Genomic DNA, 27,050 nt, shown 5'->3' with positions numbered 1-27,050 from the left:
GATATGCCTTAGAATCCTAGAGTTGGAAGAGACCACAAGGGCCATCGAGTCCAACCCCCTGCCAAGCAGGAAACACCATCAGAGCACTCCTGACATATGGTTGTCAAGCCTCTGCTTAATTATTTTCCTTATAAGCAGTGGGTTTTATAAAATCAAGTAATTGCAAAATATCTTATTCCTAGAAGCAGCACTGCCATCCCACTGTGGATTTGTAGGGTGCAAGTAAGTATTAAAATGAACAAAGAAAAAAGAAATCTCGCTGCATTGAAAAATCATCTGACTTTTAGAAGACATTTGAAAGCAGCCTGCACAGGGAAATTTTCAATGTTTGATGTTTTACTGTGTTTGATCTTTAAATTTGTTGGAAGCCACCCAGAATGGCTGGGGCATCGCAGTCAAATGAGCAGCATGTAAATAAAATAATAATAATAATAATAATAATAATAATAATAATAATAGAACAACAACAGTGAGATTCCTGTCCAAAGATCCCTGGAAATTGAAACCGAGATCCCATACTGATAGGAACTACTGCTGAAAAAAGGAAGCTTAATCACAAATTACGTTTTATGCACTCATGAATGCAACACATACCATCTGCAGAAAGTAATCCTGGATTCTGCTGTCTGGTGATGGTGATTCACTCTGCATACTTAAGCAAAGTCACACCCTTCACTATCACTGCTGTTTCCAACTATGCAGAGTCAGCACTTTTGGAGGAAATTAACACAGACCTTGGCCAGAAATCATTGTATTTACACAAGAAGTCATTTCCTCTTCACACACTTAAAAAAAAAAGATGATTCAGCAGAGGAAACTCTTCAAAAACATGTTTGCATATGTTTGCACCTTTGTGTCTTCCAGAGTCTTCCTCTAGCGTGCACAAGCTATTTGTTCCCTTTCTGCTTGACTTACTTGCAATATCCGAATCACTACCAGAAGCAAATTACAGCCTTTATCCTAAATGTTCTAGGGATGGCTCACAAATCACGGCAGACTTTGGAAGAAAGGTGGAACATAAATGTAATGGTGGCTACCAGGTTGGCATGCCTGCAGGTTAAAAAAGCAGGCCATGCCTAAAGGATAGCCTACAGCAACCTCTTAATATAAAAACTGCAGGGAGTTATATAGTCCTGCAGAGTTCACAGCTGCTGCTAAAAAGTCAAGTTGTTGGAACCAACAGCTAGCAATGCTCAGTTTGCTGGTTTACACGAATGCAGCTAGGAAATGAGGAATGATGAAAAAGTTGCAACAGGCAACCATTTATTTGTAAAAAAACTTTAAAATTTTACTACAACAAAGATTAAGGAAAAACAGTATTAATATATATACATACATTGTATATGTATATACACATAATGTATCTTGTACAATTAAAATTACATGCTTTTCGGAACAGAAGAGTCTTGATCCCTCATACCAACTTCTCTGACCGCAAGAAATTCTTGCTTTCCTTAATTAAAATAAAAATCAAACTTTCAAGTATAAGAAATAAGCACACTAGTATCTGAAAGTGAAAAAAACATTTGCTTTGCACAAATGATCACTGTTAAGTACAGAGTAAATCTGTTTAGCTAACACTTGTATATGTGCCTTGGTGAACTTTACAACTGTGTAAAATCTTTACCTGAGATATGTGGAAAGAATGGAAGGTGCAAGTTCATGGCGTTTCAATTTTCAATTCCACTTCAACGGAAATAAAAACTGATAATGTCTTAATGTTTGTACTCGCACGGTATTCAACATGAGAGCTCTTCAGCAGAACAATTTTCATGTTACCAAGTATCTTAAACTCCAGAAAAACACAGAGGCAAGCACCAACCAGCATGCAGAGACAGTGAAATAGAGGTAGCCTTGTCTTATAGCTTCAACAGGATCACTTGATTTTAGCCACATTATCTTCTGCAAAAGGCACTCACTTTTTCATTTCTAAGTCTGGTGTTAAAACTGAAATATACTAGCATTGTTTTACAGGAAATGTTTTTTCGTTTTTTAAACAAGCACGATAAAAAAGGAGAGGACTTAGGAAACGAGCTTTGTATCACTACGTATGCTTCTTCTGTTTGGAAAAATGACTTTAAAAACCTTTAGGTACCGAAAAGCTAGAGTCCTCCCAGTTAAAACGCCAGTATTTAAGCAGCACGATGTATAATCAGAAACAAACTGTGAAATACCCAGAAATACACCAGCCTTTTATAACTAAAATAAGAGCAAGAGGTCACAGTAAAAAAATAAGATGATTGGTCACTTAAAAAGTGGTGCTGGGAGGCAGCGGCAACCCATGAATGTAGAAACTTATAAATACATACAAAACGGTCGTACTTAATCCTTTGTCGCTATCTGCTATTAGAAAAGTGTGTGCTTTCTCATGTTTGCTTTTACCGAGAGACAACTGAGCTAATTGAATTATAAGATGTCCCGCTGTTACAGCTTGAAGCATAGGCTTCTTGGCCATTCACATCTAAACTGACTCTAAACACAGAGGATGCTTTCATTAAAAAGTCAGCTGCATCTCTGCGTCCCAGTTCCCTCAGTTTAGACATTAGGGTGCCCACAGTACTTTCAGGGCTATTTCCCCATTCCTGAAGAAGAGCATAGGATGGGCTCGGGACAAAGTCATTCTGACTCCCATTGTTTGTATTATATTTCGCAACCAGATCAGGAAGGCCCAAGTTCATAGCAAGAAGGCACCAGTCCTTGCCCATGGGATCAGGTGGATCCAGAAGTCGACTCAGTTTCCTTCGTGTAAGCAGATTCAGATCAGACACGTGGATATCCATCCCCAAACTCCCCTGTGAATAGACATCTAGACACCCAAAGCACAGTATACTGCTAAAGCTTTCTTTGTAGCCACCCATGGTATTAGTCAATGAGGTCTCCTTTTGACTTTGTGCGCGGAAAAAATCTCTCGGGTGGTAGATCATTATTGGCTCATGGTGTTCCCTCAGCTGCTGAGGACTGAGATAGTGTTTGACTGTCAGGAGTCCTGGTAATGTTGTGGCCATCAGGTTATCAATCGTACTGCACACAGAGTCCAGGAACAAGCAGCATTTTATCTTCTCTGTTTCCAGGCCTCTAACTTGAACCTCAATACCCTGACCATTGTTCACAAGGAGGACAATGAGCTCAGCTCCACGGTTCACAATCTTTGATCCATTGATCCACAAGCGTATGTCTGCATCTCCCTCTGTGCTCTGTTGATGGATCCATCTACAAAGATTCACCTGAACTTTGTGGAATATCCCACAAGGCAGTGGGGTGAGGTGTTCCACAGGAACAATTCTAACACCACCATAAATCATAACTTCATCCTCCTCGTCAGCCCAAGACCTATGGAGGCTATCAGTCTTGATTAAAGCAGGAATGTCAATCATTGTTCCACTGCTGAGATCCCTGGCACAGATGTCCATAGCGTCCAAGATTTGGATGAGTTCTTCTATATCGCTATCTGGGACCAGGCGCTGGATGTCCTCTATGGTGTAACGGCCTCTGTAGTGATGGAGGGCCTTGGGGTTCTCCACGGACAGGAGTCTTCCAAGCACATTTGAGCACAGCCAGCGAGGATCTAGCAGAACAACATCTTGGACTGTCTCGCTTTGCATGATATTGATCTGTTGAACAGAAGAAAAGCCACAAGTCAAATCCAAATACGAGAGGAAGGAATAGTTTTGCAGACATCGCAACTTTAACTGTAAGAGGACTACAGGTTCTCATACGGTCCATTATCTACATCCAATGAAAAATGTGAATTTGAGAAAGGGAGGAGAGCTTCTCCTTGTGCTGGCATACAGCACTTAAAGGACAGGGCAGACCACAAGTTATGGCTGGGTATCAAGCTGAGCCAAAATCCATTCACCTCTTTTGATGGCCAAGCTGCAAAGAATGCAGAGTTACCGTATTTTTCGCTCTATAGGACACACTTTTTCCCCTCCAGAAATTAAGGGGAAATGTGTGTGCATCCTATAGAGCGAATGCAGGCTGCGCGGCTAAGCCCAAAGCCAGAACAGGGAGACGGAGCGCTGCGGAGAGCTCCGTATCGCTCTTCTAGCTTGGGGATGGCTGCGCGCAAAGCCTCTGCAGGGCAGCGGAGTGCCTTCACTCCGCTGTCCTGCAGAGGCTAGAAAGGCTGTTCCCAAGCCAGAATAGTGAGACGGAGCGCTCCGTCTCGCTCTTCTAGCTTGGGAACAGCTGCGCGCAAAGCCGCTGCCCTGTGGAGGCTACAAAGGCTGTCCCTGAAGCCAGAACAGCGAGGTGGTCTCGCTGTTCTAGCTTGGGGATGGTAGCCGCCTGAAGCCTCCAGAGCGCAGCGGGAGTTCCCGCTTTGGAGGCTTTGGGTGAATGCACCTTGAAAGCACCTTGTTTTAGAGGGGAAGAACAAGAAAAAAAAATTTCCCTGTTCTCCCCCTCCTATGGTGTATCCTATGGTCCAGTGAGTCCTATAGAGCGAAAAATACGGTACCTATAGAATTAAAATTGGATTAATGCAGTTTACTTACTTCTCCTATACTGTGTAGCTGCTGGGCAATGTGCCTCAGCTCATCTTCGCTTGCTAACGGGTTAAGCTGATCTTGCACATCATACACAAATTGCTGCAGTGACATGAGCTGGTTGGGTCCATTCACTTTTCTCCATGAAGGTAGCGTGGAGACGATTTTTTCGCACAAGTGTGTCATGGGTGGACATGTCTATGGAAAACATCAGATTGGACATTAGCTCTAATTTGAGAAGTTAAATTGTTATCTTTTCACTTAAAAAATATATATGCCATCAATCACTCATATCCTAGCAGGAACAGGCCCAGTGCGGTGGAACAGAGTCACAGAGCCGCACTTCTGAGACTGGTGTCTTAGCCAGATGGGCCTGTGGCAGGGCAGGTGTGATGCTACACAGACACAACACCAGAGCCAATCTGCAGCCGCCACTGGTGCATCTGCATAGTCTCTACCTGGCCAGGTAAGCTGAAGTACTGTGAGGGCTGGCTCCATGGCTCTGCCACACCTCACTGGATGCTGAAGAATAGAGCATTGATTCTATTTGGCCATGTATACTCCTCTATTGGTAATAATGCTAGAAGTGGAAGTTATTTCCATAACTGATGCAGCCCTGGCAGTACTGGCTTGCATGCTCATTCTGCTGAATGTGAAGGCTGTGCTATTCTGTCATTCCCATTTCAAGGCGATGCATTCTGTAAAGGAATACAAGAATGAAAGAAGCTATCAAATCACAGATTATGCTAAGTACTTAGTCATAGTCACTCCTGCTCCAGACATCATGTAAACTGTATTTTCTTTAAAAAAAAACAACAACCCCAAAGCAAACTGCGACAGCATAACTGTAACACTCATCCCTTTTATATTTGTAATGTGAAAGTATGTCACAGTACATTATCCTCAGTTTCTGACGAGACAGTTAACAAGCCTTTTCTTTTATATTACTAACATTTCATAAAGACAGCACAACGTGTTAGTATGGCTTGCATTAAATCTGTACTGGCATAAGCAGACAGGCTCTTGAAGTCTTTTTAATGGAAAAACCATGCAGTACCACGAACTTTCTGGAACATAACAAACCCCATTTCTTGGCACCATTTGCACAAGTTAACAGAATGAACTTCAAGTGCATGCATGTGCTGCAGAAAAAGAGCAGTGAAATGATCACTAGTTTAGCTGAGTGGTTCTGGCAAAGAAGGACCAGCTTTTCACCACAACATTATAATCTATGAAACACGTGAAAGCAGGAATCAACACACACTGCTTAAAAGGGGTTGCATTCTTCAGAATCCTGCCTCTGGTGAAAACTCATACTGAAACGAACTGTATATCTGATGCCTGTTTGACAGCAAGAAGCATTGTTAAATACTTATTCTGGGAATGAGAAACATTTTATACACCAAAAAAATCTGGTGGCAAACCCAGGAGTAGAAGAGTGTAAGAATTATGAAGCTGAGGAGAGATAGTTGATCTACACAGAAAAGTATGCTTCTGTATGTATACTATGTTTTGGTTTTTTTACAAAAAAAAAAACCCCACACAATTGGATGCCAGACAAATTCATCCCTTTTTCAAATTTGTTGGAAGTGAAAGCGGCTGAGTAAATAAGCACCACTATGGTATGCTGTGTAAAATATTGGACTAGGACCAGTGTTCAAACAACCACTCAGCCATAATACTCAGTACGTGACCTATGGCAACTCATGTGATATGAGAATAAAGTGGAATAGCTCATTTATTCCACCATGAGTTCCTTGGAGGAACGGCAAAGTATAAATGAAGAAAACAAAGATGACTCTCACTGTAAGGTTCAGAATGGTTTGGTCACATGGAATTCAAGTGGCCCAAAGCGTTTCAGTTCAACACTGCAGACACATGTTTAAAAACTTGCTATACTTCAATAAAATATTTATTAGGCCGTTTCTGCAGAATGAGACAAGGATATTTTCTATCTAAATTTACTTGCCCCCTTTTTTTTACAAGGCATAAGAAAGAGCTGAAAGAATTTATGGGCTCATGATCTATTTAATACTTCTTGCTCACCACCAGAGGGCACTCAGGCCAACAAATATAATTTATCCCATACAGACCTTGTTTGTACTTGAGCCATATTTCTAACTCTCTTCCTTCCTTCCTTCCCATACTTATAACCACAAGGCAACTTCATAATTCAAGGTGCACTCAAAATGGAAATACTCTCATGAGGCTTGGGCCAATGGATGTACTAAGAAGACGTGACTTACAGAAATAATTTGACTACGTAATTCTTGGAGGTGGTTGCGGAGAATCTTCATATCTTTAGAACCAGATGCCCCAGCATCCAAAATAAATAACCTGTCTAAAATGTGAAGGTCATTTCCAAACCTGAAAGGAAAAGAATAAAGAAACTATCATTTTACAGTACTGAATCCATCTTTTTCATTCTTATTCCATGTATTAATTGAAGCAGTTTGAGGAAGCAAGTTCTACTAGTATCACATATCTACTAAAAAACAACAACTTGTAACTTGATCCTATTTCTATATACTCAGATCCTTCCAAATTTAGTGGTGCTTATCCCACAGTAAGTGTGCATATTTTTGTGGTACACAGTGCCCTGGTTTAGTTGAAACTACGTTGACCCCCTCATGCATGAGGGAAGGAAATTGAGACCTTCCCACTTTCTATTTTGAATTAACTGCGGTTTCCCATTATGCCCGGACTTAGAAAGCTGTGGGTTACTCTAACTGTACTCACTTCAAACATGATCTGAAAACCATGGCTTCATGCTGCTTTGCTTGACTCAAGGGTTCAAAAAAAATAGAAAATGGACGTCTGTTCAAAATGGAAAGCAAGCAGATGCTTGTATGTGGAAGTAGGGAATGCCTGAGCTCAAGTTTGCTGTGGCACGTTTTCATAATGGAAATCCATTGTTTTAGAAAAACATAAAAAAAGAAAGATTGCCTAGGATTTTTACTGATTTTATATCTACTGATTTTTGTATTTTTTACTTTTGCTACAATAACTGCTTTTGTTTCTGATGTTTTTGATCTGTTTTATATTTGCTTTATGGTTCTCTTTGTTGTTGTCTAGTCGTGTCCGACTCTTCATGACCCTATGGACCAGAGCACACCAGGCACTCCTGTCTTCCACTGCTTCCCACAGTTTGAGAGCCAGTGTGGTGTAGTGGTTAAGAGCGGTAGTCTCGTAATCTGGGGAACTGGGTTCGCGTCTCCGCTCCTCCACATGCAGCTGCTGGGTGACCTTGGGCCAGTCACACTTCTTTGAAGTCTCTCACCTCACTCATCTCACAGGGTGTGTGTTGTGGGGGAGGAAGGGAAAGGAGGTTGTTAGTCGCTTTGAGACTCCTGAAGGGGAGTGAAAGGCGGGATATCAAATCCAAACTCTTCTTCCTCTTCTTCTTCTAGTCAAACTCATGCTGGTAGCTTCGAGAACACTATCCAACCATCTCGTCCTCTGTCATCCCCTTCTCCTTGTGCCCTCCATCTTTCTCAGCATCAGAGTCTTTTCCAGGGAGTCTTCTCTTCTCATGAGGTGGCCAAAGTATTGGAGCCTCAGCTTCAGGATCTATCTTTCCAGTGAGCACTCAGGGCTGATTTCCTTAAGAATGGATAGGTTTGATCTTCTTGCAGTCCATGGGACTCTCAAGAGTCTCCTCCAGCACCATAATTCACCATAATTCATAATGGTTCTCTTTAGTTAAAGATAAAAAAGGGAAGCCATTGTTTCCTTTCTGTATCTGAACCAGTCCAATGAAAGGTGTAGATTTTCTTTATTTGTATGCAAGTACAGCCTTTTCTTTTTTTAAAAAAAGTTTAGCTCAAGGTCTTAACATGCACACAAGTTTTATAATATATTAATTTCTTAGAAAAGCAATAGTTCCTTTTTAAAAAAATACAATCCCCCCGTCTTACCTGTTCCTGATTTCTTTCAGTAGAGATGTATCTTTGTCATACTGGAACTCTCCTCCAGCAGAACGCGGAAGATTGACAATGTCGGCATGAGTAGCCACCAGTGCAACATGGAGTGGGTTTTTTAGCTTTCCTCCAAATGCTTCAGGAGAAAAAAAAACACACAAGGAAGACTTTGAGGGGGAAAGCTTTCTCTTCTAATGGCATGGTTCAAATGTAACATTTTATGGTATGTTAAATTGTTATAATTAGTTGACCATTTGAACTTGGACCAGCAGCTTAACCACGGTTTGTTAACCATGACAAACCATACCTGTAAGCCATGGTTTGTTACTGGTCTATAAACTTTGGCTTAGCGTTATATGTGAACCTGGCGCTCAAGTCAGGGATTGATTAAATGTTTCCCCAAACTTAAGAGGCTGACTGTGGCTAGTGTGATTACATTCATAGCACAAAAAACAGACGTTCATCTTTCCAAAGCAAAATTGATGGTCCATGTCATAAAACAGAGACATATTACAAATCACAATAAATCTTTGTAAACCATCTATTTCGTTTCTAACAAAATATATATTTGGAGAAGGGGCAATGCTTTTTTTCAGCTATAGCTACTTTTTTAAAAGATCATCCATTGACCGCACTAGTCTACAATACTATGGGTGAGATTATTATAGGCAGGAAACAAACGATCTAAAAACATTCATACAGTGGTATGAATGCAAGTTTACAGTACTTACACAAACAAAGAATTCTCACATAAGTGAGAGTTAAGTAGGAAAGCCTGGGAGATACCATGAAAAAGAATGAGAGAGAAAGAGATACAAATGGGATATGAATGAGGTAAGAGCACTGAACACAAATTTGTACAGCCTGCTTGCTTATACATCATCTTGATAAGATGAAAGTATTTTGCCAAATTTCGGAAAATACTGAATTTTACTTTATTGCTATTACCTGTATTGTGGCACATACTCTAGAGGCAATACTACAAAAATCCGTATGAGCAAGGGCCATCATATGCTAAACACATACATTCTTCAAATGCAGAATACAGATAAGCATACTTCAGACTTCCATGGAACATAAGCATGCCCAATACAATCCTTGGTTTCTGTTTTGTGCTCTTTGTAAATTCTATGCAAATCTAAAGGTAAAGGGACCCCTGACCATTAGGTCCAGTCGTGGCCAACTCTGGGGTTGCGGCGCTCATCTCGCTTTATTGGCCGAGGGAGCTGGCTTACAGCTTTTGGGTCATGTGGCCAGCATGACTGAGCTGCTTCTGGCAAACCAGAGCAGTGCACGGAAATGCTGTTTACCTTCCCGCCGGAGCGGTACCTATTTATCGACTTGCACTTTGACGTGCTTTCGAACTGCTAGGTTGGCAGGAGCAGGGACCAAGCAATGGGAGCTCACCCTGTCGCGGGGATTCGAACCACCGACCTTCTGATCGGCAAGTCCTAAGCTCTGCGGTTTAACCCACAGCGCCACCCACGTCCCTATATAGCTGCCTTAGGCCTTCACTAAAAATGGGTATAGTGTCCTTTTAGTATTCATGTCTCTGAATACTAAAGTCCTAGGCTCTGTGGTTTAACCCACAGTGCCACCCATGTCCCACGTGCAAATCTAGAACACCCCAAATCCCTATATTGGTACCAGCGCAAATATGATCTGTATTCATTCTAATGTGTAGCAGATCATGTGCTTTGCATGCAGAAGGTCTATGTTCAATTCAGGTAGAACTGGGAGAGAGCACTGTCTCAAACTCCAGAGAGCCATTGGTAGCCAATAAAGACCAGTGGTGTTGTTAGATGACAACTCCCACCAGCTCTGACCATTGGCCATGCTTGCTCAGCAACATCTGGCAGGCCAAAGGTTCTCTACCTCGATGTAGACAATGCTGACCTAGATGGACCAATTAACTGATTCATCTTATATTCTTATATTCATAACAAGCACTATAGTCTTTGTTAAACTGTCAGTCCCATGATTGTTTAATTAATGGCTTTGTTGCACATTTCAGCAACTTTGCTGTTGACTAAGTGAAGACAGATATCATTACTTTGTTCTTCCCAAAAACTTCCACAGTAGGTGAAGAGTAATTTACCATAACGAAGCTAGATTTATGATGTTAGCTAAACCTATATATTTAATACTTCTCCAAAATATGGAGCAATTAAGTTCGTTGGCATACCCAACTTTAAAGCAACATGCCCAGTTAAAATATTTGACCAGTGATCTCATTTAAGAAGTGTATTGAACAGCAAAGAATTCTAAAAAGGTTAATTTGTATGAATCAAGGCAGTAGAGTCAAAAGAAGGATGGAATGGTTCAACACAGCTCTACAAAACCATGAAGAAATACTGCTTTCTCCCTCGCATGTTGAAGGGCTGGCAGAGATAAAGGACTTGTGGCATACCTATGGATTCTTCGACTGGAACAAGAGATTTTAGGAAACTAAGCCAAAAGGTCACTTGGTTCAACTGTATTTCATAGGGCTCTTCAAGATTAAAAAGTACAACGTGAATTGAGGTGGGATCATTTGCAGCAAAATAGTCGTAGCAGCAGAAATACACAGGATTCCCAGAGAATTCCCACACACTGAAATCACCAACTCCTGCAACAAGCAAATATATATTATCAAGACATTAAGTAGAACAAGTTTTACAGACATTTTTATTATTATTGTTGTTGTTGAAGTATACATAACAATCATTATTGTTATTATTATTAGCTATTATATTCAGAGACAGAGGCTACAATCCTGACCACAGCTACATTTACTGATTTCAAGGAACCAAGCCATGCATACTGGGTGCAAGACTGCAGTCAAAATTAGACAGGTTTACCCACTGAAGAAATTAAAGTCTTTTTTTTTACCACAGTGGGTCTTACACCAGAAGACAAACTTTTCTCCATAACTTTTCTGTAAAAACTATAGAAAACATGGCACAATACACCTACCACTAAAGCTGTAGTTTGTGCAGAAGTACACATTAAGACCACTGCAGAGAGTTAATTGCTAAAATATTAAATGAGTAATTTTACTAGTATTGTCTTGTTTGACAGAATCTGAAGCATACTATTACACAGGCATATTATTGTGCTATATAAAGTGTCAAAACAGGAGGTTTTCTTTTTTAAAAAATCAGAACAGGCCATTTTGTTTCACAAGACAGTAGAATAATAATGTATAATTGTAAACTCAGAGAGAGAGATTAGAATAGTCATAGTTCATTACTAACTGCCATTTTATGCAATACTTTATCATGCAATTTTTATTTTTTTAAATTTTCTGAAGCTGAGAGAAGCATATGTTTATTTCCTGTCCTGCAGAGAGTAATAGGCATTTTTACAAACTTCAATTAATAGGATTTATAAATAAATGCATCTCAGGAAGGCGGGAGCACTAGAAAAATACCTCAGCATTTTAAAAGGAATTGTAATTTCAGATATTAGTAGTTCAGAAATGTTATCTTTATTAATCTGGAGGATTTGAGCAAATACTTTGGCTAGTGTAATAATCTCAATCTGTATTTATAAACAGGATGTCAGGCTACAGTTGGAAGTGACAGTATGCTCATTCCAGGCTGGAATTTAAGCCCCAATGCATACTATCTATATGAATTCCTTCAAAAATTGTGACATTTTCCTAAGCTCATAATTTCTGTGACAAACCCCTGGCACTTTTGACAAATACTGTGTCCTGCAACGGTGGAGATGCAATCTATTCCTCCTTCTCATGGAATATTTGGCTGCTGTTTTTTGAAGCTTTGAAGAATAACGAGTAAGCATCTGAAATATCTACCCATTAGTACACCTGCAGGTTGGAATGACTTCAACCTTTCTTTGGGTACAGGTTGGCTGAATGAGAGCTTCTTAAACAGCAGTGAGTAAGCCCTGAGTAAGGACCTCACAATGTTTGTTCACCAGTGGCAGAGTGAATTCCTCAGACTACAGATACAATGCTCTTATCATGTCTGTTCAACCCTACATTGAATACCCTGGAGAAGACCGTCCCTCATATAAGGGTTTCTTTGCAGGCTGTAAAAGGGCCTATATCTCCTCAGACAGAGAATGGCTCTCTCCAGCTTGTATTCCTCATAGAGATGCTTGTACAGAACACACAGCAAGTTAAAGCACACTTCTGGGATTCCATCAACAAATGCAGCTCCTGCTGAAAATGTAATACCACCACTGGCTTTGGCCAATATCTCTTGGGTCTCAGAGGATTAGTGCTGGATTGAGACACTGACACTGAAGAAACTTTAAAATGGTAATGTTTTTTGAGATATTGTGTTGACATAGCAAATGTTACACCTTATTGCAAGCTATTATTGTGCTGGTAGAGAGTGTGAAATTAGGGATAAAGGTAAAGGAACCCCTGAACATTAGGTCCAGTGGTGACCGACTCTGGGGTTGTGGCGCTCATCTCACTTTATTGGCCGAGGGAGCCAGCGTTTGTCCGCAGACAGCTTCTGTGTCATGTGGCCAGCATGACTAAGCTGCTTCTGGGAACCAGAGCAGCGCACGGAAACACTGTTTACTTTCCCGCCAGAGCGGTACCTATTTATCTACTTGCACTTTGACGTGCTTTCGAACTGCTAAGTTGGCAGGAGCAGGGACCGAGCAACGGGAGCTCACCCCATTGCGGGGATTTGAACTGCCGACCTTCTGATCGGCAAGTCCTAGGCTCTGTGGTTTAACCCACAGTGCCACCTGCATCCCTGAAATTAGGGATAAAGCACTGATATACTTAAAGTGTGCCCCCTCTTAGAGAGGTTTGAAGGGTGGAAACTATAGGGGAGACCTATGTCTGTAGAATGCTCTCCCCAATGATGCTCATCTGTTTTCACTGCCAGGTTAACACTTTCTCATTCCCAGGACACTTGATGGAACATGATCCAGCTGTGCTCTGGGTTACAGATAATTTTTTGTTTGTTGCTTTTCTGTGGCGGCTGGCACTGTTCTATGTATTTTGTTTTTTGTTAATTTTTCATGGGTGTTTCAAACAATTTTGGATTTTTTCAACCCAATGTAAGCCACCTAGAGCTTGCTCTGTGCTTGGCAACTAACAAAATCAACCAATAAATCATTTAAGTGGATTTCAGACTGAAGCGTTTTTTGCACAAAGGACCCAATTAGTTACATTAAAAGAAGAGGATTCAAGTTCATGTTTTACCATTCAAATATGCATTCTGAACGTCAATGGCCTTGGTTGACTGGTCATCTGCTGAGCAGTGGGAATGGTGAGAGGGCGAGACGAAGACTTCCAACATCCCTTTGGTAAGGCCTGGCTCAAACATCATGCTCCGGCTTCTCACACTGACATTCTCACAGCCAGGATACAGATTTGTAATACTTACTGAAACTGGATCGCAGGAAGAAAAGGAGAAGGGCAAAAGAAGATTACAAACCTTGAATTTTTAAAAAGAGCATTGTTACAAAACCATGTGAACAGACCATTGTGGTAGTCTCCACAGAGCAGATTCAAGCGTTGGTGGCAAAAATAAGGCGCTGATGCTATCAGCAGCTGCCTGGAATATTCTCTTTTCAGGTATACAAGTACACAACAATCAATCACAACCAAAGCCCTCCTATCTCCTCTAGAGGTGAATCAGCAGTTCAGAACAGCACCTTGGTGCCAAAGGAGGTCATTCCCAGTTCACAGCTGGGTAGATTACATATGGTTGGAGACCTTCTTTTTTGAGGGGGTAGAGGCACTGGTACTTTACTTGTGAGAGCAATATTTCCCCCCTCACCAATTATTACTGCGGGGATCAATGATTTGAACAAGTATGTTATTACAGTGGTACCTCAGGTTAAGTACTTAATTCGTTCCGGAGGTCCGTACTTAACCTGAAACTGTTCTTAACCTGAAGCACCACTTTAGCTAATGGGGCCTCCCGCTGCCGCCACGCTGCTGAAGCACGATTTCTGTTCTCATCCTGAAGCAAAGTTCTTTACCTGAAGCACTATTTCTGGGTTAGCACAGTCTGTAACCTGAAGCGTATGTAACCTGAGGTACCACTGTATCTAAATATTAAGGAGACTACCTATAAAGCATCAATTTGAATAATAAATAGCAAAGCTGTATCTTTTCCAAGTGGAAGCATGCAGGAGCAGAGCCATTTCATTATCCGTAACTTTTTCAGGATTAACAGAAACCATGCAAATTTAGTAAATATGTATAATTAGTACTTTTGGTATTGAACTAGCCTCCTCTAGTGGTTGAAATAATTAAGGCACCCCTGACATTTCTGAAGGCGCAAGACCGCTTTGATCAACTTGGTGCCCTGTTTTTAGACTACGACTCGAATCAGCACCAGCCAGAACAGCCCTGGAGGGCACCCAGTTGGGGAAAGCTGAAATAAATATAAATACATATTTTAATGTGAAAAACAGTATTATCTTAACTGCACCTTTAGTGCCACACTGTAAAGCATTCTCATCCATCTGAACAGTGGTGCATCCACTCTTGTTAGAAACCAAGTGCTATGCTAGTGTACTACTGAAATATAAAATGTCAAGAGCCAAAAATGAATGGTGCAGACCATCACCACTCCCCAAGCAAAGCTCTGCCATTTTGTGGGTCTTTCCTTCTAAAAAAATCAAAACATTTCTTTCCAAGAGTTTAACACCTGCCATCTTTAAAGCTGGCATGCACCGTATTTTTCCATCTATAAGACGCCCCCATGTACAGTGGACGCTTGGGTTGTGAACGTGATCCGTGCGGGATGCACATTCGCAAGCAGCGTCTGCGCACGCGTGGGTAGCGATTCAGTGCATCTGTGCATGTGCAAAACGCAATTTAGCACTTCTATGCATGTGCAACTGCCAAAACTCGGAAATAACCCATTCTGGTACTTCTGGGTTTCGGCAGCCGCAACCAGAAAAAACGCAACCTGAGGTATAATTTTTGGGGACTCAATTTTAAGAAAATGAGGGGAGATGGCCCAAAGTTGTTGAGCTTCTCTCCCTACGCAGCTGCGGGCAGAAAACACTCCCTAGATCATTTCCCACATGCAGCGGCATCGGCTGGCTGGCGGGTGCATTGCTTCTCTCCCCCCCATGCCACTATCCGTGTATAAGACAACCCCTGTTTTTTACAGGATTTCTGAGTCAAAAAAACTCATCTAATACACACAAAAATACGGTATCTAGCCAGCCCCACCTTCCTGCAGGAAGGCTACTCTTCTGCCTTCTCCATCTTTGCGTGAAAAGTGATCATTGCATTACTGTAACTAGATTAGGCCCATCACGAACACCACAAATTAAAACAGTTGCTGTAAACTAGTAAGTTCACCCAATGCACTGAGGTAAAAAACAAGGACTATTAAGAGCAACAACATAAAAAGCCTTAAAATGGTACCTGATGGCTTATTAGATAAAGGTGAAGGGGGAAACCGGACAGAGTTTGTAGAGGAAAGCCTTGGTCTGCGCCTTCTGAAAAAGCTTCTCAGGAGCCCACACTTCAGAGACTCCACAAGAGTAGTTTTCCCAGATGCCGAGTGTCCAAAAAGCTTAAGTTTTATTCTCGGCTGCAGATTATGAGTAGGTCTAAGATGCTGGATGAAAAGTGCTCTGTGTGTATCCTATAAGGCGAAAGCAAAGAATAAAACAAACACGTAGTTGTGAAGAGAAACGCCAAACATCAAAATGCTTCTACTTCTTTAAGCATCCCATATTTTCCAGAGTAAAGCAGTTGTGCAGGAATTAGTATTCTGATTCAAGTAGCAGAAATATAACAAATGACGGGAGGGATAGGGGAGACAAAGCCCCATGGAACAAGGGGAAGCCTTTGTGCTAATGGGACAACTTTGCTGGATACGACCCTGCTTTCCTCTAGGGAAAAGGGAATGCTTTACCCTTTGGGGATTTTATTAAAATTAAAGTGATATCTGTTAATGAATTAATAACCATTACTAAAAATTATTTTTTTGATCTATTATTTTTTTCATAATATTTTAGGTTCAAGTGAAAAAGCGAAATAAAGTTCGATTCCTCACTCATCTCCTCACCTTTTTTAATCTTGTAAGCAGACTGGCTACGTGTTCGTGTTGCTCTGCTCTAGCCAGATCTTCTGCTGTTTTTCCATCCTGTTAGAAGACAAGTGATTAACTCCAATGACTTCTAGCCCACAAGAGAAAAATAGAAACAAAGATGTTCCAATATCCTCAGGGTGGTAAGAAAATAAATTATGTCAGAAGCAAATGGGTTAAAGGAAAGAAATAGCAAGGAGCTCCTAGCTGGAATCTCTATTTTGTTTTCTTTCTGTTCTTTTTTCTCTTAATGCTTCTTTTATAGAAGCATCCTGATATTACAGAAACACTTGAAGCATTTTTTTTTTACCCCTTTCAGCGTGATTGCTCCCATCTTTACAAAGAAACACGCAAAATGATTTTTCCAAGCCATGTGTTCCTAATACTGCATATGAACAATATGAATCTTTAAAATACAACTACGATGATCTGTTGGTGCTCATTTAAACAGGATGCAAGAAATCATGAATTGTGTTTATATAGCTATGAGAGGGGGAAATGAATTACTTGGTTACTTTGTCTATCATCTCTGGGAGGTCTTAGTGCAGGGAAGATGACAGCGCAGCTTTAAACAGCTTAAGCAAACTCAGGAGCAAATCTGTCTTCAGCATTCTGCTTTTGACTTTTAATTACCTACGTTTCATGAGTCAGCAGTTTGGTGTGGAAATGAAGTATAAGAAAAATTGCTTACTGCAGTAGCCTCTTAGGGCTGCATTCGTGCAACTGTTATACCTTGAGGACCTACCCAATCTGTATTTACAATCTTTTCTGAAACAGAACTGCATTTTCGATTTAAGCAAGGAGAGCTAATGCAGTCCTTCCGATAGTGTGTTAGCATGTCTTCAATTAAGACCACCAAGATCAAGAAAATACTGGAACTCAAAGTGGTTCTTTTCTGCTAACCATTTGAAGACACTGTGCTACCTCATCTATCCAAAACTATGCTTCCATAGTAACATATCCCTTAAGCTACTTAAATGAATGCACTTTATACCCATCCATTAAATAAAACACAAGTGTGGTGAAAGAATGAAAAAAGCAAACTCCCCTCCCCCCCCCAGTTTTTCAATACAACCTTAAGATGATGACCAAGTAGTAATTCTAATTGTTATTAGCTAGCGTGCATGCAAGTGTGGACATAGGTGGAGTTATTCTGGATTCTGGGTTCCAAGTAAAAAGTTAAAATCTTCAAAATGAGGCCACTTTATTTCCCTGCTCTGTAGTACAGTTCATGGAGATTCCTTTGAATATGTGAATTAGCTTTAAATCACTGCAAGTGCTGCAGGGGCGATGATGATGATGATGATGATGATGATGATGATAATAATAATATATTATTTGTACCCCACCCATCTGGCTGGGTTTCCCCAGCCACTCTGGGTGGCTTCCAACAAAGTTGAAAAATATAGGCACATAAATTGCACACGGGACGTGGGTGGCGCTGTGGGTTAAACCACAGAGCCTAGGACTTGCCGATCAGAAGGTTGGCGGTTCAAATCCCTGCGACGGGGTGAGCTCCCATTGCTCGGTCCCTGCTCCTGCCAACCTAGCAGTTCAAAAGCACATAAAAGTGCAAGTAGATAAATAGGTACCGCTCCGGCGGGAAGGTAAACGGTGTTTCCGTGCGCTGCACTGGTTTGCCAGAAGCGGCTTAGTCATGCTGGCCACATGACCCGGAAGCTGTAAGCCGGCTCCCTCAGCCAATAAGGTGAGATGAGCGCCGCAATTCCAGAGTCGGCCACGACTGGACCTAATGGTCAGGGGTCCCTTTACCTTTACCTATTATTTGTACCCCACCCATCTGGCTGGGTTTCCCCAGCCACTCTGGGCAGCTTCCAACAAAGATGAAAAACACAGGCACATAAATTGCACGCAAAAATTCTCTCTTTCTGGTTCTCTTCACAGCAATGTTGTGAGCCTATGACACAAAACTATTTGGCTTGCAGCAGGGGAGCCCTGACAACTATGCAGGTAGACCGAGGGGAGGGGCACACATTTTGGGTGCAAGCTCTATGCGCCTCCTGCAGAAAACCCCCACACGTTACTTAGTTAAAGTGCGGGCAATGATGTGTGTGAAAGCTATTTGGTTCTTCAAGAAGGTCAGTTTTAGGAACATTACTCAACCCTGGCGAGAGCTGAAAAGACAGCAGGTGGTGCTGATTGGAGGCAGTGGCGCAGATCCGTTGGGCAAGCAGTAATTGTTTTACAAGCTCACCTGCAAGCTTGCTGATCCATTCACTCTGCCTCCCACACATGCCAGTACACTGCGAATTATCCTTCTTATTTTTAGCATGAAAGCTTTCCAGAGGAACTAATTTCAAAAAGGCCTAAATATTGTATTTATAGGTTTTCAACACACATTGTCAGGGAAATAGCTAACATGTTACTGGAAATGAAATAGCTGTGTTCTTAGCAAGAATACTGTCGCTAACCGCGTTCCAAATTAATTTATTTTAGGCTTAGTGTCAGAAAAGCCTGTATATTGTGTGTAAGCTTGTATATTGTGTGTAAGCTTGTATATTGTGTGTAAGATTTTTAAAAAACCTAAGTGTCATAGCTCAGAAGCTCTTTTTGTGTGTGTGTGGGGGGGGGGAGAGATTTCAGAAACCTGCCAAACCCATATCCTAGGTCATACTTACAGAAGTTAACGCCTCCACATTTGCTCCACTTAGGCAAAGGTACCGGACAACATCGAGAATTCCATTGTTCGCTGCCAGATGTAAAGGTGTCCTACCATACTATAAAAGATAAAATAAGACTTCTGCTGAAACAATAATCCAGTCAAAATATTAAAATGTTGTGATTGGCTTGCAGACACAGACATGGTCTTGCACTCATTCCTCCTTCCATGCAGCTGAAAGGAGTCGTTTGGTGAACAGCAGTTTCCTGTTTTTTTCCAAACTAGGAATCAAAGTTTATCACTAACTGCGGCTAGTTTAAAGAAGTCTCATTTCCTGAACCATGGTTTGAAGTTAGCTTGTTTTGAAACTGGACCATATCGTATTAAACTACGATTCCTGGATAAAGTGGATTGTATTAAACTATGAGAGGGACACGGGTGGTGCTGTGGGTTAAACCACAGAGCCTAGGACTTGCCGATCAGAAGGTCAGCGGATCGAATCCCTGTGACGGGGTGAGCTCCCGTTGCTCGGTCCCTGTTCCTGCCAACTTAGCAGTTCGAAAGCACGTCAAAGTGCAAGTAGATAAATAGGTACCACTCCGGTGGGAAGGTAAATGGCGTTTCCATGTGCTGCTCTGGTACGCCAGAAGCGGCTTAGTCATGCTGGCCACATGACCCGGAAGCTGTACGCCAGCTCCCTCGGCCAGTAAAGCGAGATGAGCGCCGCAACCCCAGAGTTGTCCGCGACTGGACCTAATGGTCAGGGGTCCCTTTACCTTTATTAAACTATGATTCCTGGTTCAAATGAAGTGGGTAGCTGCAGTTAAGCAAAAATGAAAGGTTTCAAACTTCCTCTTGGCAATATGAGAGAAAGGAGAAGTGGGAGTTTGCAAGACCAAGGCTCCTTATGTGCAGCATTATATCTGAACAGGGTCATACTCTAGGAGCCTCTCAATATACCAGTTTGATATAATCATTCCTCTTGCAGTTTAGTGACTAAACCATTCAGCACACCGTAATCTAGCAAGGCGGTTTGTAACCCAAGAAGTGCACTCCCAAGGCTTAATCTTCAGCAGAAGCAAACAACTTTACAGTGGTCCCTACTCACTTTTTCCTCCTTAAAGAAACCTTTAAAACATCCATGAATCAGTGTTTAGAAACAACATCTGAAAGGAATGTTGAGGTCACAGTACTATAGTAATTCATCTTGCTGTTTGGAGAGGGGAACTATGGATTCACACTAAACACATTAAAGGAATTCCTACACTTGTTGACAACTTTTGTTTGAGGGCACTCTACTGCCCAGTCATGAATACTGCAGTACTAAAATCCTGGATATCTGCATTGTTTTATATATATATATATATATATATATATATATATATATATATATATGCCTGCATATATATATATATATATATATAGGTGCTGGAGGAGACTCTTATATATATATAGGTGCTGGAGGAGACTCTTGAGAGTCCCATGGACTGCAAGAAGATCAAACCTATCCATTCTTAAGGAAATCAGCCCTGAATGCTCACTGGAAGGACAGATCCTGAAGCTGAGGCTCCAATACTTTGGCCACCTCATGAGAAGAGAAGACTCCCTGGAAAAGACCCTGATGTTGGGAAAGATGGAGGGCACAAGGAGAAGGGGACGACAGAGGACGAGATGGTTGGACAGTGTTCTCAAAGCTACCAGCCCGAGTTTGACCAAACTGCAGGAGGCAGTGGAAGACAGAAGTGCCTGGCGTGCTCTGGTCCATGGGGTCACAAAGAGTCGGACACGACTAAACGACTAAACAACAACAACAAATTTTTATATATATATATATATATATATATATATATATATATATATATATATATAATTTGTTGTTGTTGTTTAGTCGTTTATATATATGATTTATATATATATATGATTCTGCTATGACTATATAATTTAGGGATGTCTATAGGAGTGCAGAAACACAAGTGTCTGTATATTTTAAAGCTTGTATTAAGGCTTCTAGAAGTTTTACTTTTAAAATATGAAGTTGTTGCAAATTACATACAAGTCTGTGTTCTTTTTGTAGGATAATTAGAACCATGTATGTTGTTAATTCTTCCATCATTTTTGTGAAATCCTGGCTTTACTGCCAGACACAGAATGAACATTTACTTGGTTAACACATTTTCTGTGCTCCTTCTGGGCAAAGCGGCTTAGTGATATCACCTTATCTGTGCTGCTGTAATTTCATCAAATATTATGACCTTTTAGAGCACATGCACAGTAATATTTCACCTTTCCTTAATTAATCTGGAGCAGCAGCAAAGAAAGAAAGTTAATAAGAGCTTGGTGGTTTGAGAACTACTTGCATTTATAACTCCTGGCATCTCCAGTCAAAGGATCTTCAACTGAAGAGCTGGGAAAAATATTTTCCCCAAACTCTGCAGAACCCTTGTCAGTTAGAGTAATCTCCACTAGGCTGAACAGATTATTTACCTGACACTATACAAGACAGTGACATATCCAATAAACTGCTTAATGTCATGTTTAAGGATCCAGAATGGATGCTTCATTAAGTCCATTATTCCTTGTCAAAAGATTTGATTGTGAAGATGATTTACAGTTAGAATGTTTTGTGCTCAAAATCGAACAGGCAAGTTGAATAAAATTCATGGCATCTAATGATGTCACAAAGCGAAAGAGCTTAAGGTGCAAACCACCAAACATGTGTAACGAAACTACTTGACCTCTTTAGATTTAGGGGTTTGCTTTTTTCCCCAGGGGGAAACTGGTGCCAAGCCACTGAGACCAGTAGAAGATTTTCAGCCATAAAGTCAAGCCTTTAGCTGTATTAACTCTGCTCCCCTGAAAACAGAATTTCTATCATGGTTCTGCATTTAATTGCTCAATCAGTCAGGATTAAGCTAACACAAGAGGGCAGAGGGCTTATTATCATAAGCTTTTTACTTGGCAGCTGGTGACACTTAAATTTAAAAATAATCCAAATAAATGATTGCACAGGGTCAGCCAAAAACCCACAACTTTCCATGGTGGGTTGTAGCACGGAAGGTCATGAAGGGTGTTTAGGTGGTCAGCCTGTAACTGCAATATTACAATGTTCCTTGAAAGGAATGCAAGGACTCTTGAATTGAACCGATTTGTGTCATATAAAAGCTGCATTATTCAAAATATCCTTCACTTCTGTAGCATTATAGAATCCAAGATTTGCCTCCCTCCCTACCTACCTGCCTACACACACACACACACACACACACACACACACACACACACACACACACAGTGTGTCAGCTTTAGGATCTCTAAAGCCATTGAAATTAGCACCAGGAAAAATCCTGAAGTTCTACAAACTCCTACATGGAAAGTCACAAGAGTCAAACCTGCTAAGTACTGTATTTCGCTTTCCCACATACTGCCGAGCCATTTTCACAAAGAAGTAACACCAACACCACAGAGGCATACAATGTTTTTGCAATGCAATTAACAGCAATCTTCTAATGCACAAAGGAACAAGAGTTGCTGAGATGTATTATTTACCAGCTGCATGGAAGCAAAATAAAACATGAGAAGCTGTCTAAGGGATCTAAGCCTTTCCACCTTAGGACCTAAAAGCATCCTTATGCCCACATGCTACCTATCACCAGTGCACCTTTTCCCCAGTTAATTACTAGTTTGCTTAATGCAGCAACTTTCTTGCTCGCTTCTGCTACCTCAGAAGCAGCTGAGCACTGCCAGAAGCTAAGTGGCCAACCTGCCAGGAGGTTGGTAGGCAACGTTGCTGAAAAACAGCTTGAAGGGGTCTATCTGCCTCTATAATGCCAGAACTGAAAACTGCACTGATAAATTTCTGATTGCACAAGAACAGTATGAAGAATTTTGTGTAAACTGGGACAACAGTGGTACCTCGGGTTAAGTACTTAATTTGTTCCGGAGGGCCGTTCTTAACCTGAAACGGTTCTTAACCTGAAGCACCACTTTAGTTAATGGGGCCTCTTGCTGTTGCTGCGCCACTGGAGCACGATTTCTGTTCTCATCCTGAAGCACTATTTCTGGGTTAGCGGAGTGTGTAACCTGAAGCATATGTAACCTGAGGTACCACTGTATGTCTCAAATTCAGATTCTCAGCAAATAAAATGAAGAGTGACTTAACCTGGCATGATGAAATAAAAATACAACTGAATTAATGAACATGTCTAGAAGATACAGTGGTACCTCAGCTTAAGAACACTCTTGTTTATCAATGATTCGGTTTACGAACTCCGCAAAACTGGAAGTAGTGTCCTGGTTTGCGAACTTTACCTCAGTCTCTGAACGATGGAAGGGCACCGGCAGCGGAAGGCCTCATTAGGGAAAGTGCGCCTCGGTTTTAAGAACTGTTTCAGTATAAGAACGGACTTCCGGAATGGATTAAGTTCGTAAACCGAGGTACCGCTATATAAGTATATTAGCTTAGTATGTGAAGAGACGAGGGATTCTCTGGATACAGAGGCTATTCAAGTAAAATAATATAAAATTCACCAAAGGACATGGGGGGTAGACAATCATGAGAACTACCTAATAGGTACTAATTACACTGAACAACGAGCATTCACACTTGAAATGGAACCACGAGCTGTAGAGAAATATCCCCTTTCCTCCCTCAGAGATTAGCAATTACGTTTTCGGTACTCAGAAAATGGGAGTTTTCATTTAATTGTAGCCTTTTTTGGGGGGAAAGAACTGTTTGATCCCTCTCAAGTGAAAACCTACTGTGCATTCAGTGCTGGAACAATTTGTCATCTGGAAAAGCCCTTAGTACAAACACTGTAGGGTTGCTGGGTGTTGTTTTTTTTTAAGTACCTTATTGGTTATATCGATGTTACAGTTTGCTTCACAGAGTGCCATCACAATGGGAATGTTTCCATCTTTGCAGGCCACATGGAGAGGAGTGTTCCCGTGTCTATCCTGGAAATCTATGGAGCATCCCTGTATGATAAGCATTTTAACCACTTCCATCTGACATCTTCGGACTGCAAGATGAAGGGCTATGTGTCCGTCCTAAATACACACACACACAAAAAAGAATGACCAGCTATTTCTTGTATTGCAAACAAAATCAGTAACTGTTTTTAAAACATGTTTCTATCAGAAGCAAATACAATAATATTCAGTCATTTTGAGCACCACAGAGCTCCTTTTGGGCTTTGTGGAACCTGATAACTTCCTAGTTAAGTCAGTGTCTGCAGTTGGATGCAACACTAAACCGTGGTTTAAAATTACTAGAACAAGATTAACCTCCCTCTGGACTGCTGTGCTCCCTCTGTCCTCACATGACTGTGAGGAGGCACATTACTGTGATGCGACTGGAATCTTCCATTTCAGATTAACTGCCATTTGGTGTGTCAACTGAACTCTAAAGTATGGTTAATGTCAACTATGTATATAAACCAGCTTAATAACCCATTAACCAAAGTTAAGATTAATCACACTTTAGAGGTTTCAGAAGGCATCCTAAACTGTAGTTAATTCTAAAGAGGAAACCAGATGCTTCCATTCTTCCTTGTGGAAAACCAAAGAAGGAGGGAAATGCAGGAACAAGAGGCTAGGATTGTTCTTGTATGCTAAATTATCACTTTACTTCTGAACCAGCCCACTGTGGTCCAGTGGGCTGTGGGCTGGATTGTAGAGGAATGTTCTTAATGCCCTGCTTGACCATGAAGCCCATTTGATGATCTGGGGTCATCAACTTCAGAGTTGCGGTTAGGATAAAATGGCAATCACCATAGGTTTTCAACCGTGACCACCTTGGCCTGAGGTACAAATGGTTTTGTTCCACAAAAAGTTACATCCTTTCCTGCCTTGTTTGGGACCCAAATGAAAAAAAGAAATGTTCTAGATAAATGAAAGAGTAGAGTTAAATAGCACAGCTTAGCCCATGTACATTTCCCTGGTACTGAAAGCTACTCCCTTACAGGTGTCAAGAAAAAGACCAAACAGGAACTTCAAAACTACCTCATGAAAAACTAGTTCTGTTTAATTAGCTGCACATTCAGTTAGCATTGTGCAGTGCTTAAAAGGTTATGGGGAAATTTCTATATGAATCTATCACAGACAAAACCACTTGAATTTCTCCACTTTCCACAATGATTCTTTTGCTGTAAGCACAGTACAGATGCAGAGAATTGCAAGTAAGTCTCACAATGAAAACTCTTAAACTGCAAAAGAAACAGCTATTTAAAGAAACCCTGAATTTCTAGTAAGAGAGATAGAATTGCATTTTTCTTCTTCAGTACGTCTTGATGATAATGAATACTGCTGAGTTTGTACTCATTGTGACACTTCTAAGCAGTAAGCGGAGCTTTGCTGGAGAGACTCTAACCTCATATATTGGAAAGAGACCTTTTTGGTAAACGGAGGACTCACAAATACACTAGAGTTTCCTGGATTTCAGATACTTAAAAGTTGGAAATAAAAGATACATTTGCTTGCTCCTGGTATATGGGAAAGCATCTCTGAATTATTCAAAAAGGGGGCCCAAATCTAGGGTTATTGCCAAAGACTTTTACATTTTTGAATTTGTTTCTTATACTGTTCTATTGCTCTATGTCTTAGAAGTAATTCACATTGAATTCAATGCAGCTTACTCCCAGGTAAGTGGGAAAAGGACTGAAGCTTGAACTTCTTATTCAGCTAAAAATGCCTTGTTTCTCTCCCCACTTTGCCTTTTAAGTGTCTCTCTGATTGATAAAGAACCAAACAGAGCTCCTGCTGCAGGCAGGACAGAGGGCTCTGACCATGGATGAGAGCCCATCAATCCAGACTATGGATTATCCTTTCATAGGGTCAAACTGGAGTTGGAGTTGGATCAATCAATCTTCAAAGACTGGATGCGGACAAGGAAGAAACTGCAAACTTCTAGTAATCTATCTGTATGCTGAGCATCGTATATTTTCACCATCTTATTTCTACTTCAAGTATTTAATAAAAATTAAAAAGTCTTGCTATCATTTGGGGTGTTCTGGTTATTTTCAGTAAAACATGGAAGAGCCTTATGTCTCCCAAAATGAACAGCTGAACCACAAAGGAGATCACTATACCGTTATATGAAATAAGCATAGTAAATGCAATTAATTAATTTTTCATAGTGCTGTATCCTACTTCTTAAGACAGCCTTCATTTAATGATTAACAATGACATGCAATATCCAAACAAGTTATGAAAGCTATTTAAAGCTCTTCTCTACTATTCAAAACCTTTATAGACAATTTCTTGCTAAATGCGACTCAATTCAACCATAACTAACCTTGTCAGTTGCATCAAGGTCAGCGCCATGCTCCGCCAAGCATTCCACAATATCATGGTAACCTCTAGCCGAGGCTGTCAAGAGTGGAGTTTCCCCTTCCTTATTTTTAACATTCACATTGCAGCCTGCCTTGCAGAGAGCTTTGGCAACAAGGTAGTATCCATGCCAAGCGGCACAGTGCAAAGGAGTTTCTTCTTCCTATAAAATAATTTTGCAAGATTACTATTAACAAAGCTGACATTATCCTTAAACAACACTTCCAATTTTGACTCAATAAATCTAACTCCTAGGCAAATGTTGCAATCCCATTAAAAGGTTATTAACAGGATGTTCTTCATATTTGTTAATTAGTGCCCTTTAATGCATCAAGCAGGCATAGTGGCCCATGCGCTGGGGTCGATATCTGAAGGAGGAAGCACACACAAGTAGGAGATTTGTGCATAGGCTTCATTCATGCAGATGTCCTTGTCATGATCTCCAACAACAGTGTCCTCCAGCTCCCCAATCGACATGCGGCAGACTTGTGGAACTGCAAATTCTATTAGTTTCATATCTATAGATCACAAACAATCCCAAGAGTTAATTCCCCCATCAACAAACACTGAAAAGAATATTATTACTACTACCATGATTAAATTGGATGATATCACTAGTAATACATGCAGTGAATGTATTAGTGGCCTGCCTCAAGGGATACAGGGT

At 40.9% G+C, this 27,050-nt stretch overlaps 1 protein-coding gene across 1 annotated transcript in view; it reads right to left on the bottom strand.

The window, feature by feature from the left end:
- Window positions 1–1,235: 1,235 nt before the first annotated feature.
- Window positions 1,236–27,050, bottom strand: part of DAPK1 (death associated protein kinase 1) — a 90,171-nt gene continuing 64,356 nt past the window's right edge. Inside the window, exons 17-27 of the mRNA XM_083701889.1 lie at window positions 26,349–26,546; window positions 23,906–24,103; window positions 19,080–19,178; window positions 16,420–16,497; window positions 15,771–15,993; window positions 13,581–13,769; window positions 10,818–11,015; window positions 8,405–8,543; window positions 6,734–6,854; window positions 4,497–4,685; window positions 1,236–3,611 (exon numbers count right to left, since the gene is read on the bottom strand). Of these exons, the coding sequence (XP_083558015.1) occupies window positions 2,379–3,611; window positions 4,497–4,685; window positions 6,734–6,854; window positions 8,405–8,543; window positions 10,818–11,015; window positions 13,581–13,769; window positions 15,771–15,993; window positions 16,420–16,497; window positions 19,080–19,178; window positions 23,906–24,103; window positions 26,349–26,546 (2,865 nt within the window). The 3' untranslated portion in view covers window positions 1,236–2,378. The remainder of the gene's footprint in view (window positions 3,612–4,496; window positions 4,686–6,733; window positions 6,855–8,404; window positions 8,544–10,817; window positions 11,016–13,580; window positions 13,770–15,770; window positions 15,994–16,419; window positions 16,498–19,079; window positions 19,179–23,905; window positions 24,104–26,348; window positions 26,547–27,050) is intronic.

Source organism: Podarcis gaigeae (genome assembly GCF_964106915.1).
Source record: "Podarcis gaigeae genome assembly, chromosome: 11".
Taxonomy (NCBI): domain Eukaryota; kingdom Metazoa; phylum Chordata; class Lepidosauria; order Squamata; family Lacertidae; genus Podarcis; species Podarcis gaigeae.
This window is presented reverse-complemented; position numbering and strand designations above follow the sequence as displayed.